The sequence below is a fragment of the Indicator indicator genome, chromosome 22 (genome assembly GCF_027791375.1).
Source record: "Indicator indicator isolate 239-I01 chromosome 22, UM_Iind_1.1, whole genome shotgun sequence".
Taxonomy (NCBI): domain Eukaryota; kingdom Metazoa; phylum Chordata; class Aves; order Piciformes; family Indicatoridae; genus Indicator; species Indicator indicator.
The window spans coordinates 1,945,044-1,958,739 of NC_072031.1; the positions used below are offsets into that span (position 1 = coordinate 1,945,044).

At 37.7% G+C, this 13,696-nt stretch overlaps 1 protein-coding gene across 10 annotated transcripts in view; it reads left to right on the forward strand.

Moving 5' to 3' along the window:
* Positions 1-13,696, forward strand: part of RBFOX1 (RNA binding fox-1 homolog 1) — a 1,190,001-nt gene that overhangs the window by 1,114,196 nt on the left and 62,109 nt on the right. For 7 of the 10 annotated variants that reach the window (XM_054391093.1, XM_054391094.1, XM_054391101.1 and 4 more), the window contains one exon: positions 10,516-10,596. The exons of the other annotated variants lie outside the window; for them this stretch is intronic. In XM_054391093.1, the coding sequence (XP_054247068.1) occupies positions 10,516-10,596 (81 nt within the window). The remainder of the gene's footprint in view (positions 1-10,515; positions 10,597-13,696) is intronic. 10 annotated transcript variants of the gene reach the window in all.

A 13,696-nucleotide genomic window follows, 5' to 3' on the forward strand; every position in this document is an offset into this window, starting at 1 on the left:
AATTTAAGACTAGTGAAGGGGAATCATTATAACAAGTCATGGAGCACATCTCAATGACAAATATATAGTGATCCCATTCTGGTTTCCTTTAAAACACTAATTGCATGTTATTATTTCTGAATAGTCACGGAGTGCTGGAAGTTTTTGTGGAACCTAGTTTCAAGAGTCATCCTATGTAGCTGAATAGTTGTATTCACTTCATAAATAGTCTTAACCCATTGAGGACTGCTGTAGTCACCCAGTTTGTTTGGCATTTAGGAGTTATCATTCTAAGATGGTGTGGGAATGAGAGAAAGGGGAAGAGCTTCTGGTTTTTGAGTGTTATACTCTCAGAGAAGTTTTAGATACCCAGGGTTTTTTGTAGCATGCTGTGGATTTTGAAGCTATCAGTATCCTTCGTGAGGCAGACTTTGAAACAAACTTTCCAAGTTTGTTTAAATCTTTGAAATATGATGAATTATATATAAATAAAAAGTGAAGTAGTACCATAGTATTGTACGTGTGTGTGTGTGTTTATATATATGTATACAAACATGCTCTTAAATAAGAGGAATCCAGAGGATGAGAGAATTCCTGTCTGTTTGCTAGCACCAATTCTCTTTGTTCATGTCTTAAAGCATCTATTTTTGGAGTGTAAGAGCACCTGGGATTCATTTAATCTTTCTAATGTTTCTCTTTGAATTTAAATGACTCTTGCATAAGCCCAGCAAATACCCTAGAAACACTTGTCAGAGAAGGTGTTTGGAGTTTGTGAAGCTGAATTATATGCTTGCACAGCAGTTCTAATCCTAGGGTAAAAGTTCAGTGTTTCGTATCTGTAAAGCATAATTTTGGTGAAAATTGGCTGTCTGTCACTCTATGGATAAACTCATTTTACAGTTTTATTGCACGCACTTAGATTTGAACTTTAGCCAATGACTAAGTAAGTTTTCCTAAATAAATATGTTCTCACCATTGATAGGTAAACAGTTCAAGTAATTCACTAACTACAGAAAATTAAATCATGTTTGTTTAATATTCTGTTATAGATAGATGTTCCTTTTCAAAACATAAGACAAAGCTGTCACTGTGGCTTCAAAAATCATACAAATGATGACATCCCAGTTAGATTAATACCACTGATGACAGCTAATGTATTTCAAAAACTTCTGTGGAGCTGTTACAAACCATTATAGTGGAAATACTGATTTATGAAAGATTAATAAAGCTAGTAGAGAAGTGGAATTCAGCATCCGTACTAGCTATTTACTAAAGAAAAAAAAAATTAAAAAGACCTCCCAGAATTAATTATGCCTTATACTTACATTATAATGAGGTTTTCATTAAAATGTATACCATCACAGAAAAGAAACAAGGATTATTCAAAGAATAATTCCAATGACTGTTATTTTTTTTAAGATTAATTTAGTTAATTGGTTGTACAGTTAAATCTGGACAAGATTAATTAGCCTGTATTTGTCATCCTATCGAAGTCTACAGGTTTTAAAGAGAAAAAAACCCAGATACTGTCAGTATTACCCTGTTAAAGATGTTTCTACTGTTTGAATGTATATTTAACAACACAATATGCACTTTGGCTTTCATACTGTTCCTGTGTGACCTCTGAAAGTAATTCCATGCATTTGATTTTCCCCTGGTAAATCCTGAACTGTAGATAGGGCTCTATACCAGAAGATAGGGAATATTTAAGAAGGAAGTCCCTTCTTCTTCTTCAGTGTAAAAGTTATGACCACAGTCTGGTATAGGGGAACCGTTTGGTACTGGATTATAATGCATTTTTGCACAGTCAGAATTTGGAAAACCAGCAATGTCCTATTTGCCTGAAAGCTGGAGTTCTACGACAGGGGACAGGAGGTGTTGGGGCTGGAGTGGTGTTTGATCTGTTTGCGTGTTGGTGCAGTCTGTCTGAAATACAGGTTTTGAGTTTTCTGCAAATCAGCCTGGATTAATACTACTAAGATATCCCACTTGAATTAGTCTTAGGTGGCAAACCCAGACTGCCTCTATCTCACTTCTTACAGTCAATGGATTTTGGAGTTTTTAAGTGTAAGTTAACGCTGCTTCCCCACTACAGTACAGTATCAGCAGCCTTACATCATTCTCCAGTGACAGGTCAGATCTCTGACCTATCTCTAGAAGTCATATCAGTAGTTACAGACAGTTCTGCAGTCAAAAAAATCTGTTAATTGGAGTTGCTAACTATTGAAGTAGTTCCTCTCATCTCAGATACCTACCTTTGTTTAGCTTAAAGCTGCTTTGGCTTCAAGGAGCATTCTTCCTTAGTGCTTTTCTTTTCCCTAGTGAGCTAGTATAACACATTTGAGCAGCCTCCACACAGATGTGGTGTAATCATTGTGGAATGTAGTGGTGATTGTAGTCTAACTTAGGCATCTCACAGCTGTGAAATAAGATTTTTGACACTAGACCTGACAGTTTGTAATAAAACCATAAAAAAGTGGCTTGGGACTGACTTCTGGAGGTCACGCAATACAGCTTTCTTTGATACACGACTAACACCAATGCTAGATCAGGTGAGCCATGAATTTGCATACAACTACAAAGAGATTTATGATCTTTGGGTAACTATTTTTCTCCCCCCAGTGCTTCATTTCCCTCCTAGTAAAAAACTCTCCTAATGTACAACTAAACCTCCCAAGCTACAGCTAGTGGCCATTGACCTTTTGTATTATTATCTACCATGTCAAAAAGATTTTGGCTCCATCTTCTTTGTAACTTCAAGTAGAGAAAGCTATTGGATTGTCTTTTTACTTCGTCTTTGTTGGACTAAGAAAGTTTAGTTCCCTCAGCCTCTTCACAGGACATGAGCTCTAGACCCCTGTCAAGTTTTCAATCCAACAAATTCCACGTTTCAGTTGAAACAGAGAAGCAGTAGGTTTAAAAATTGGATGCAGTGTTCCAGATGCAGCCTTGCTGACAACGAATGTGTATGTGTTGGGGGAAATAACAACAGATCATCTTCTTCTGGCCAGGTTTCCACATCTCCAAATTTCACCCACGATGCAGTTTGCCTTGTTTGGTTACCAATTACTTTATTAAAGCAAAAGAAAGTTTTCTGATGGATCAGAAGCTATATCATCCTTTCTTTGTTATTACATTGTTTCCAACTTCTTGTATGTTTGTTCAGATGTTTTTTATTGTGGAGAGAATTGAATAAATTTTAAAGGATTAGAAAGAGAGTTCAGATCTGTGCTTTACTCCACCAGTATTTACTCCAAATAATGCTTGGACTTCTTTTATTTAAACATTATCCTGGTGATGAGTGAAAGTGTTCTATGGCTTCCTGGATGAAATAAATACAGTGGCAACCTAAAACTAAGTATAAATATTATAATGGGGTATTTTTTTCCACCACAGTCTTCCTTCACTTGTCAATACATTAGTCTGCAGCATGAGTGTGGATTTTAAGTAAGTCTGACAATTGTCTCCACTTGCCACGTGCTGGCTTGGGGTTTCCAGAGCAGGTTTAGTAGAAGTGGATTCTGTTTGCAAGAGACTGCAGTGGGAGCAATTGGAGTCACCAAGTGCACACTAACTGTCATATGTCACACAGGCTTTTGGACAGTTTTGAACTATATGTGGTGGGGTTGTCTGTTTCAGGGGGCAAACCTAAACCGGGTCCAGAGTAAACTCTCCAGACTCCCCTCTACTCTGCCCTGGTGAGGCTGCATCTGGAATAGTGTCCAGTTCTGAGCCCCTCAGTTCAAGAAGGACTTCAGTGAACTGCTTGAGGGAGTCCAGCATAGAGCCATAAAGATGCTGAAGGGAGTGGAACATCTGAGCAACCTGATCTAGTGTGAGGTGTCCCTGCCCATAGCAGGGGTGTTTGAACTAGATCCTCCTTGAGGTCCCTTCCAACCCTGACAATTCTGTGATTCTCTAATTCTATGATCTCCCTTATGATGAAAAGCTGAGGGAGATGGGTCTCTTTAGATTGAAGAAGAGGAGCCTGAGGGGTGGCCTCATTCATGTTTATAAAGATGTGAAGAGTGCGTGTAGGGAGGATGGAGCCAGGCAGCCAGGCTCTGCTCAGTGATGTCCAGTGATAGAAGAAGGGGCGATGGGTGCAAGCTGGAACATAGGAGGTTCCATGTAAAGATAAGGAAAAACTTTTTCACTCTGAGGGTGACAGAGCACTGGAGCACGCTGCCCAGAGAGGCTATGGAGTCTCCTTAGCTGGAGACATTCAAAACTTGCCTGGATGCATTTCTGTGTGACCTCCTCTAGATGATCCTGCTCTGGCAGGGGGATTGGATTTGATGATCTTTCACAGTCTGTTTCAAGCCTCAACATTCTGTGATTCTGTGACTGTGATACAGGTTTAGAGGTCAGCTACAAACCCAGTTGTTTAATAGCTACTGCTGCTGTCTCCTCAATGACTTGACAGAACCTGAGGTCTGGGCTACAAGGTCCATGATAGTTATCTGATTGCATCAGACCACCTAAGGATATATGTCAAAAGCAATGTCTTGAGAATATCTTAGAGGAAAATTTAAGACAAACCTTGTCCAGGACTGGGTGGGATAACTAGATACATTAATAGCAGTTATGCAGAGGAATGTATTCCTCTGATTAGAAGAATAACAAAGTTAGGAATATCCAGGCGTTAGGATGGGCAGTCAGGCAGACAAACTCTTCTAAAATGTAAAGTAATATATGAAATGTAAAGTTAATACAGTTAAGTGGAATGGAAAACAAATCTGCTGTGTGTTAAACCTTGATTACATCTGTAAATTAATGCAAAAGCATCTTAAGATTATGTTGAATTGTATTCCAAACATACAGCTCATGTTTCCTGTTACATCTTCTGCATTTTGCTCCCATTTGGGGCACTGGATGACAGAATCCCCAGTACATTTGCATTGTAATTGCATTTCATAATACTTACTGAGAATAAATTTTAAAACACTGAGTTTTCATTAGTTTACACATTTGTAGAGGTAGCTGAGATGAACCTGAGCTTTACAATGTTGCACAGTCTCTGTCAGTTTGGGTCTGTCTGATTTTCTTTGTGAAAATAATTTTGAAGGAAATCTCCAAGCATAGAACTGCTCACTGCAAAAATGAGTGGTTTGGAAAGTTTGGAAACATTGCATTACCATTTCTGTAATGTTTTTTTCATGCTCCTGAAATTGTGGAATCTGAATGGGCTAGGGAAGAAATAGACTACCTAAAGACAAGATTATGCATGATGATTCAATTTTTGCTCTTTTATATTCTCAGTTTGTCATTCAGAATAGAATTTATTTGTAAGTTAAAATCAGCATCTATTGGGGTAAGTAAGGAGAACTGAGGGATTAGTAATTTGCATCTCTGCATCTAATTGCATTAGGTTTGCATCTCTGTCCTATCGATTTACTGAAATAGGTAATTTACACAGAAAACAGTGTCTTGACACAATATGAGAGGATAAAATATAAACACATCTCCTTGTAATCCCTCCAGGGCCATGGTGAAACTGTAGTGTTTGTGTTTGAGTAGAAAGGCTCCAGTTTCATTTATTCTGTGAATCTATTCATATTGCAGTCTTTATTCGTCAGGCAGATGTATGAGTGTGAACCATTTTAGTTATCAGCAGAATATAAATGTTGTTTTTATACTCTCAAGTATCCCGTTTTGAGAATAATATAATATCAGTTCAGAGTTTATGATTCAGAATTTCTCTCATGTTTGTTTCTCGAAGTTACAAATGAGCCAAGCTCAAATGACAATGAGACAAGAGTAAGCATCATTGATGTACCTTTTAGTATGCTGGGAGCATCTCGAAAGATTAGGAATAAAGATTTGATTTTCAAAGGTCCTGAACAAATTCAGTGAAACACATCTCCCAGCATAAGATAGTGGCAATATAATGAATATTTATTTATATGCACCTGAATTTGTGTGTGTGTACATATATATATGTATGTATATATATGTTATATAATAAACATATTTTCTAGAGAAGTTACAGGTGTGAGCAGTGCTGCCAGTACCACTCCAATTTTTTTCCCCATGATTTCGTAGTGCATTGCCAAGCATAGAGGTTCTGGGGACAGTATGTGAGTAAGGATTTACACTCGAACGCCCATAATAAAAACTCACTAACAAGCACAGGTAAAATTTCTAGACTTCTGACGCATTTTGCCACAAGCAGCTGTTGACTTAGTGTGACATGGTAATTTCCTTTTGGTTACAAGATGAGGAATATCTGTAGCTGAATAATTTTTTTAAAATTGTATTGGAAAGAGTGGTTTATTGCAACCGCTTTACATTGTGAATGGCAGCACTGTATAAATTGTTCCTGTGAAATAAAGCCCATCTGTGGTCAGGTTGACATGCTAGTGAAAGCACCCAGTGTTTGTTTTGAAACTGGCATTATGATCCCTGTCTCTCCTCTGCTGAGGTCTCCAGTGCTGGCCCAGCGCTGCAGGTAGGGTCTCAGCAGAGCAGAGGGTCTGTATCCACTCCCTCTACCTGCTGCCTACACTCTAGGGATCAGCCCAGGATGCAATTGGCTTCTGGGTTGCGTGTACGAAGAATTTAGGAAGGGCTGAGAGACCTAAGGCTCTTCAGCCTAGAAAAGAGCAGAGAGGAAATCTTACGAATGCCGATCAATGTCTAAAGGGTGGAGGCTGTGAGGATGGAGAGGGCTCTTTTCAGTGGTGGTCATTGACAGAAGGGGCAATGAGTGCAGGCTAGAACCCAGGAGGTTTCACTGGAACTTAAGGAGAAAATTCTTTACTTTGATGGTGCTAGAGCACTGGAGCAGGCTGCCCAGAGAGCCTGTGGAATCATCTTTGGAGACTTTCAAAATCGTCCTGAAAGCATTTCTGTGGAATGTGATCTAGGGGAACCTACATTAGCAGGGACATTTGGACTAGATGATCTCCAGAGGTCACTTCCAATCACTACCATTCTATGATTCTCTGATGAAGGTAATTGTGCCCTGTATAGTACTCAGTACCACTGTCATTGTCACAGCTGTTTGAAGAGCTTTGTATGAAGCCACACAGTGATTCCAGTTAGACTGAACGATAGTCTTAAGAAATTATTCAAAATTCTCTATACTTTAATGTAAATTCTTCCTGTTGTTCGGTACTTCTTATCTACTCAGTTATTTGAGATATACACTAAACTTCAATCCATGTCATGCACTGCCCAGTAAAAGTCTGTAAACCACTCCAGTGCCTTGGTATTTCCACTTAGGCTCTGTAGATTAACTTACCTAAATCATGTAAATAAGAGCTATACACAAAAACTTAGTTTTGAAAGGATGAAAAAAAAATACTTTTAGTCAACTATCTTGGAACCACTGGGAACTGAATTTTTGGTACTCTAAAATGTTAATGACTTCACGTTATTTTTCTTCACAGCCCTGAATATTTTTAGAGTAATTATTTTCTCAAAATAACTACAGTGCTTCAACAAAGGACCTCATCAAACAGTGCAGTCTTAATCAGGGACTGTAGGAGAAAACATAGGAGGAAGAGAAGTATGAGTGGGAATATTTTTTGATCTTGAGAAGTATGTTTTTGTCTATGCTGTCAGCCTGTACACCAGCGATGAGCAATGAATCAGTCTGGGGGATCTCTGCCATCATTCAGCACTGCTCAGCCGCCACTACCATGCCCTGCCACCGCACACTGCCTGTGGTGTGCAGCACAACCCACCAGCCTGCTCAGCCACCATGGACTGTCCCCCTCCCTTAACCCCAGCAGCAGGACTGCTTCCAGTTTCTCTTCTGCCACTGCTCTGTCCAAAACTCTCCTGCATGTTGTGGTCAATGCAGTCAGCAGATTTATCTGTGGGGTTCTGAGCCTTTTGCTTGGGGGCTTTCTGCTGCTGATCTCCAAAATCCTCTATCACTGGTCACATGTCACCTGTGAGCAAAGAAGTGGATGCCAATATTAAAAAAAGTAAAAAAGAAAGCAGGTTGTTCTTCATGTTCCTTAAATGTGCTGGTACAGAAGGCGCTGTAGAACTAAAGATAACTTTTGGATGTTTTGAAGTTCACCAACTCCGTGATATTATTAAATTACTGTGTGAACAAAACTACTAAAAATTGTATCTTAAAGTTCTCTTTTTAAAAATGACTCCCACCTTCACTCTGTCAGGCTAGAATTTAATATTCTAGAGGAAAAGTAATACATTTTTTTTCCATTAGAGAAATTATATATTGTTTCAATATTCTGAGGTTTATCCCAAAGATTTTATTGTAAATAGTTCAGTCTTTCCCCACCTATATTAATTAAAATTTAAATATTTTTCATACCAAAGCTAGGTGCAGCAGAAATAGTCTCTTTTTTTTTTTTTTTTTTTTTTTTTGGTACAAAAGTAGATTAAAAACTCCCATATCTTTCTAAGAAAATCCAATAATATTGTCTTAGGTATAAGTGTTAATTTTATGTACAAATTTGAAGGCAGATTGCCAAAATATAATTAGAAAGTTCAATGCAACAAATTAAATACAGTCTAGTAGCATGGATGGAAAAAAGTGTCTGTTTTGAAGTAGTTTCATTAGAAATTAGAAGACTAGGGTAGAGAAAATTAGATTTCTGTGAGATGAAATGAGAAAAAAAGTAAGAATGTTAGCTGCAAAGAAGAGGAAAATACCTATGGACCATGGAACAAGAGAAGAGAATTTATGTTGAATAACAGAAATCAAGTAGTATCTCCAGTTTGTAAAAACCTTTTTCTTTATATATTGACTAAACGAGCCTTAAGTCCTTATAGTTACATTATTCCTAAAACTTAATGAAAAGTACTGATTTTAATAATTCTTTTCCACATTTCACCCAGCTGGATGAGTGCTTCTGTCTTCAGCTCACTTCTGCTTTCGGGCTTGTGTAGTAGCACAAGGTTTGAAGCGTCTCTGGGGTTAAATGCATCCGTCTATATCCCAGTGTACACATTCCTAGTGCCAAGTGAGGGTGGCTATAGGTCCTGTTTACTTATTAGCCTGAAGGTGATGCTTGCCATCAGGACCTCAGTAGATTCATCTTCATTTAACAGCTTCCAGTTGTGGGGTTTTTTGCATGGTTGGGTGAGCTAGATATCGATACAGTCAGCTGTGTGCTGTCTTAAAGTAAGGATTTTTTTTCATTTTGTTTTGTTTTTCTTTAGTTTTTACTTTCAGATTAGTAGTGGATGGCTGGGGAAAAAAAGAGGCATCTCCAGATGCTTTTAGCTAATATTGTGCTATTGTTTGGGAAGGATAGAATCATAACATTTCATAATATTTCTAGTGCTAAACCACATATATTACAAGAATCCTTTTCTTTCAGTGTATCTGTATTTCCACTTTAACTGACAGCTGCAAGCAATAATCATAGAACTGGTTAATGACAGATTTTTTTTTTTTAAATAACTTTTTTTTCTTTGAAACATATTTGACTCTGTTGAGTCATGCCTTCTAAGTCAATGTACAGCATCTAAAGCCTCACAAAGCTTCATGTGAATTTAATATTTTCGAAATTGTGTGATTCACAAATCCTGCCAGCTTGAAGTATGTCAATATATGTATATAGAGAGTAGTGTGTGTATGCAGACAGATACAGATATATCTACAGAAGCAGATGTGTCACATCCTGCTCTTCCTGCTGGACTGTGTTCCAGAAGTGCAGAACTTTTTGACCTAGTGTGAAAGTATAGTTCTTGCTACATTGAATCTGTATTCAGCTAAAACTACTGATTCTAACATAGATATGGAAATACTGTGGCATTTTATTTACGTTCATGTAAAAAAAAGGAAAAAAAAAAAGGCAACAACAACAGGAAATAAACCTAAACTGTCATTTGTTCAAAATGAACCTAAAGTGTTGCTTTAAAATGGTTATTACTTTCTTTTTCTTATTTTTTCTTCTTTAAAATAAATGGTTTCAATTAATTTATTTGATTTTGTTCTTAATCCTGAATCCATCTTAGATACTGGGAAGTAGTTTATGTTTCTGCATTTCTGAGCTGAGCAGAAAGCACTGAAACCCTCACAGGTAGCAGTTATCACTTGTAGCAGTGTTAATTTAAGTGATATGACTGAGGTGGCACCTGCCCTGAGTCCATATGATGGGTGGAGCTCTGTGGGCTGACCTATCATTATTTTTGCCTGAGTGGCCTCTAGCTGCAGGCCTCATCAGGGAGGTGAGCAGTCAGGGTTTGGATGGTGTGGATGGGTTAGTTCAGAGCTAACCAGGCAGCTTCTACTCCAGAGAGACAGGGCAGAGAGGGAGAGAGCAGCTGGGTGAGGGACCCGTGTCACTGCCACTGCTCCGAGTGTGCACTCGCTTCCCTGGGCAAGAAAAGGGGGTTTGTGTTGGGGGGGATGTCTGTGCTGTGCTCTTTCCAATGTCAAATTGTACTTGTTTATTGGGGCTCTTTCTGCTTTGAAGCTGAAGGACACAAAGTGCCCAGCTTCACTGCAGTGCTCTGATTATCACTTTATTTCTGTGTTTAGATGCAAACTGAGGTTTAGTTTGAGTGTTCCAAAACCAGATACCACTCTTTCTCTCTTTCTTGTAGGCAGGGTGCTGCTGTGCCAGGCAAACCAGGAGGGATCTCCCGTGTACAGTGCCCCCAGTTCACTAGTATACACATCCACAAGTAAGCTAGTGTTACGGCTCTTGTTTTGTTTGTATTGTGACAAAAGCACGTTAATGTGAATCAAGCCCCCTAAAAATGTAAACATTCCTAATAGCTCTTGTTAAGCTACATGTGGTGTTTATAAACATATGTAAGTAATGTCAACAGATAATTTGCTGGTTTTAGTTGCGTTTTTATTCTGAAAGTACATTTTATTAGGAAAAAAGATTTAAAAAAAAAAAAAAAGAAAAAATTACCTGTGTTGTAATGGTCTATAGAATTGGTCAGAAATTCTACAGTAACAATGACAATTTTGTAATCCAGTCCTGTTGTGCACTCTGCATTCTGTGTAGAAGATGAAGTTACATTTGTTTCTCTGTCCTTGGTCACACCTGTGATTTAATAAATGAAGTTTACCCTCATACCATCATTTGATTGGGTCGGCAAGCAAATAGATATGAAGTCTTTTTTTTTTTTTTTTTTTTTCCAAAAGGAAAAAGGCTGTGCAAGGGAATATTTTGAATTCTAAAATGCTGCTCAAATAAAAGAGCAAAGACAAGCCCCATCAATGGATGCTGTTATCAGCCCTTTTCCTATACAGAGCTCTGGTGCAGAAACATGTCCTCTAAAAGGCTGAAGCAGAAGCAGAACCAGTACAGTCAATGTAAACAAGGGGCTTAGGGTGTATTGGTGGTACCTCTGATACCAATTCTGCAATCTATTCAGATGAGAAGCCTCCAGCTGAGCAAAACAGTAATTGCTACTTGGTGAGTTAGGGCAAGCACCAATATTTTGCTATGTGTCCTTAACAGTCCTCTGTGAAGAAAAGTGTACATTGATTTAACAACGTTATGGGATATGCTCTATAATCAATCTAGAATGCAAGTCTACTTGTTTAAAGCTTATCTAGACTCCTTACAGCATTAATTTCTCTTTTAATTAAAACCAGGAATGAGGAGAAAAGAGTTCCATAATGATGATCTCCACAGTCATGTAACTTTCTTATGTCAAAGGCTATGAATATCATCCCTAGATCTGTTGCTTTTACAGTATGTGAGTATGGGAGCTGTTCTCAAACAAGAGTCTCCCTCATGATACTCCCTCCTTGGAGGTGTTCAAGGCCAGCTTGAATGAGGCAACCTGGTCTAGTGGAAGGGTTGTGAAAGATCATCTAGCTCCAGGGGCCCATGGCAGGGGGTTTGGAACTAGGTGATCTTTCAGATCCCTTCCAACCCAAACCATTCAATGAATCTATGAGCCTACAGATACATAACGAACTAACAAAATATGTGAAATGTTTTAAATTGGAAAAGAAATTATCATTTAAATCTGCATTTTGTTCCAGATGTTCCAAGGATATTGTGTACCATATGACATTTCCAAAGCAGTGGCTTTTTAAATCCTTGTAGTAACACAGAGCTGAAATACTTACTGTGTAAATCAGTATTTCTTTTTGTACTGTTTGAGTGCACTACTCTTTGCTGACTGAAATCCAGTCTTTTGACTGAAAATATCAATCTTTGAGTGAAAATCTTTTCCTAGAAAATTATTCAAACATTTCATTAGGGAGCTTCTTTTGGAGGAGAGACAAGGGCAGAGTTTGTTTTTAATTTTCTGGAAATTACTTTAAATAAAGCCTTTCTTAAGTTTACCCTGTCGCTTCTATAACCTCACTGAGTTCCATCCTAGGAAATTTGTTTCTGCACTTGCTGTTTACATTGTATGGTATTTCCACTGTTATTAAATCCCTCAAGAGTTGTTGTAGAGCTAGCTAAACTCTGGACTTCACTGTTTCTGTTATGTCTCATGAGTTAATCCCTTTGAAGAATCTTATTTTGCAGTGGTGCTCCTTGAATAATGATATCCTAACAAACACCTGTTTGTTTTCAATTATGCCAAATACATAAGTAAACAGCCTTTGCCTATCTGCCTCCCACTGGGCAATGTGTAATACACAGTTTCATAACAGAGATTGCTGGTAGCCCTTGCAGTAGGAATTATCATGCTTTTGTTGAATCTGCGTGTCTGCAAGTCATGATTTTTCTTCTATTTTGTATTGCAAAAATGTGGTTTCCCCTACACGGTCACAACTCTTAATAATTCTTAATAATTACTAATGATTTTCATGAGTTTTTTTTTTTTTAATTTCTTCTTATTACCGAACTTTCAATAATGGTATAAAATAGTTCCATTTCTACTGGAAATTATACTAGGAAGCAAATAGAAATGAAGCTTGAGTTTTGGCTCATTTTCTTTCTTTTACTCTTTCGGAGTTGTTCCATATTCTATTTTGTATTCACATTTGTAATATTGAAATGAAAACTGGTAAGTCAACATTAACATTTAAGAGGCTAATACTTTTACTGTTGTCATTCCATGCAGACAACAATATTGAAGACTTCATCTTTAAATAATTTGTTAATCATTTATTCTTGTTACTGCTGGTATTGTAACCATGTAATATTACAGAACAGCTCATGATGGAAGAAATGTGAGGGTTTAGGTTTGCAATTGTTTCAACAGAAGGGGAAGAGTCAGCTGAGATTTTTAAAGCCATGTGAGATGCTTGGAGTTCATTAAACGCTAAAGGTATTTAGGAGTTTTCAGGTATCAATTCAGCTATTTTTAGGAATATTGTTGTCCTTAACTTGATTGTTCATCTTTTGCTTCTGAGCTATATTTTGTAAGGAAAGTCTGAAACATGATTCTAAAATAAAACTTTCTTAATTTGGCTTGATTTATTTCTCAGTTAACTTTTGGACGTTTAATTGTATTGGTCACTGGTAATCTCTGATGACTCTGCAAGTTTTTAGCCTATTTTTTTGGCTAGCAAGAAAGAAAAGTACATTTCTTGGAGCTACTCTTTCCCTTCTGATATTTTATTTCCCCAGGATATATTTATGTATCATATTGTACCTTTCCCAGTATGGTAATTAGTTACACCTCTGAATATGTCAAGAGATGGAAACATGGCTCTGCTTCCTTCCATCACTTCTGGCCTTTGCATAATACAGAAAGAAATGAGCTGTTTCTTCTGCAAGCAGTGGAACAAATCAGTAGCAATAGTCTCTCATGCCTCATCTGTTCTCTTATGCTGAAGCAGAAGATAGGACCTGGATCA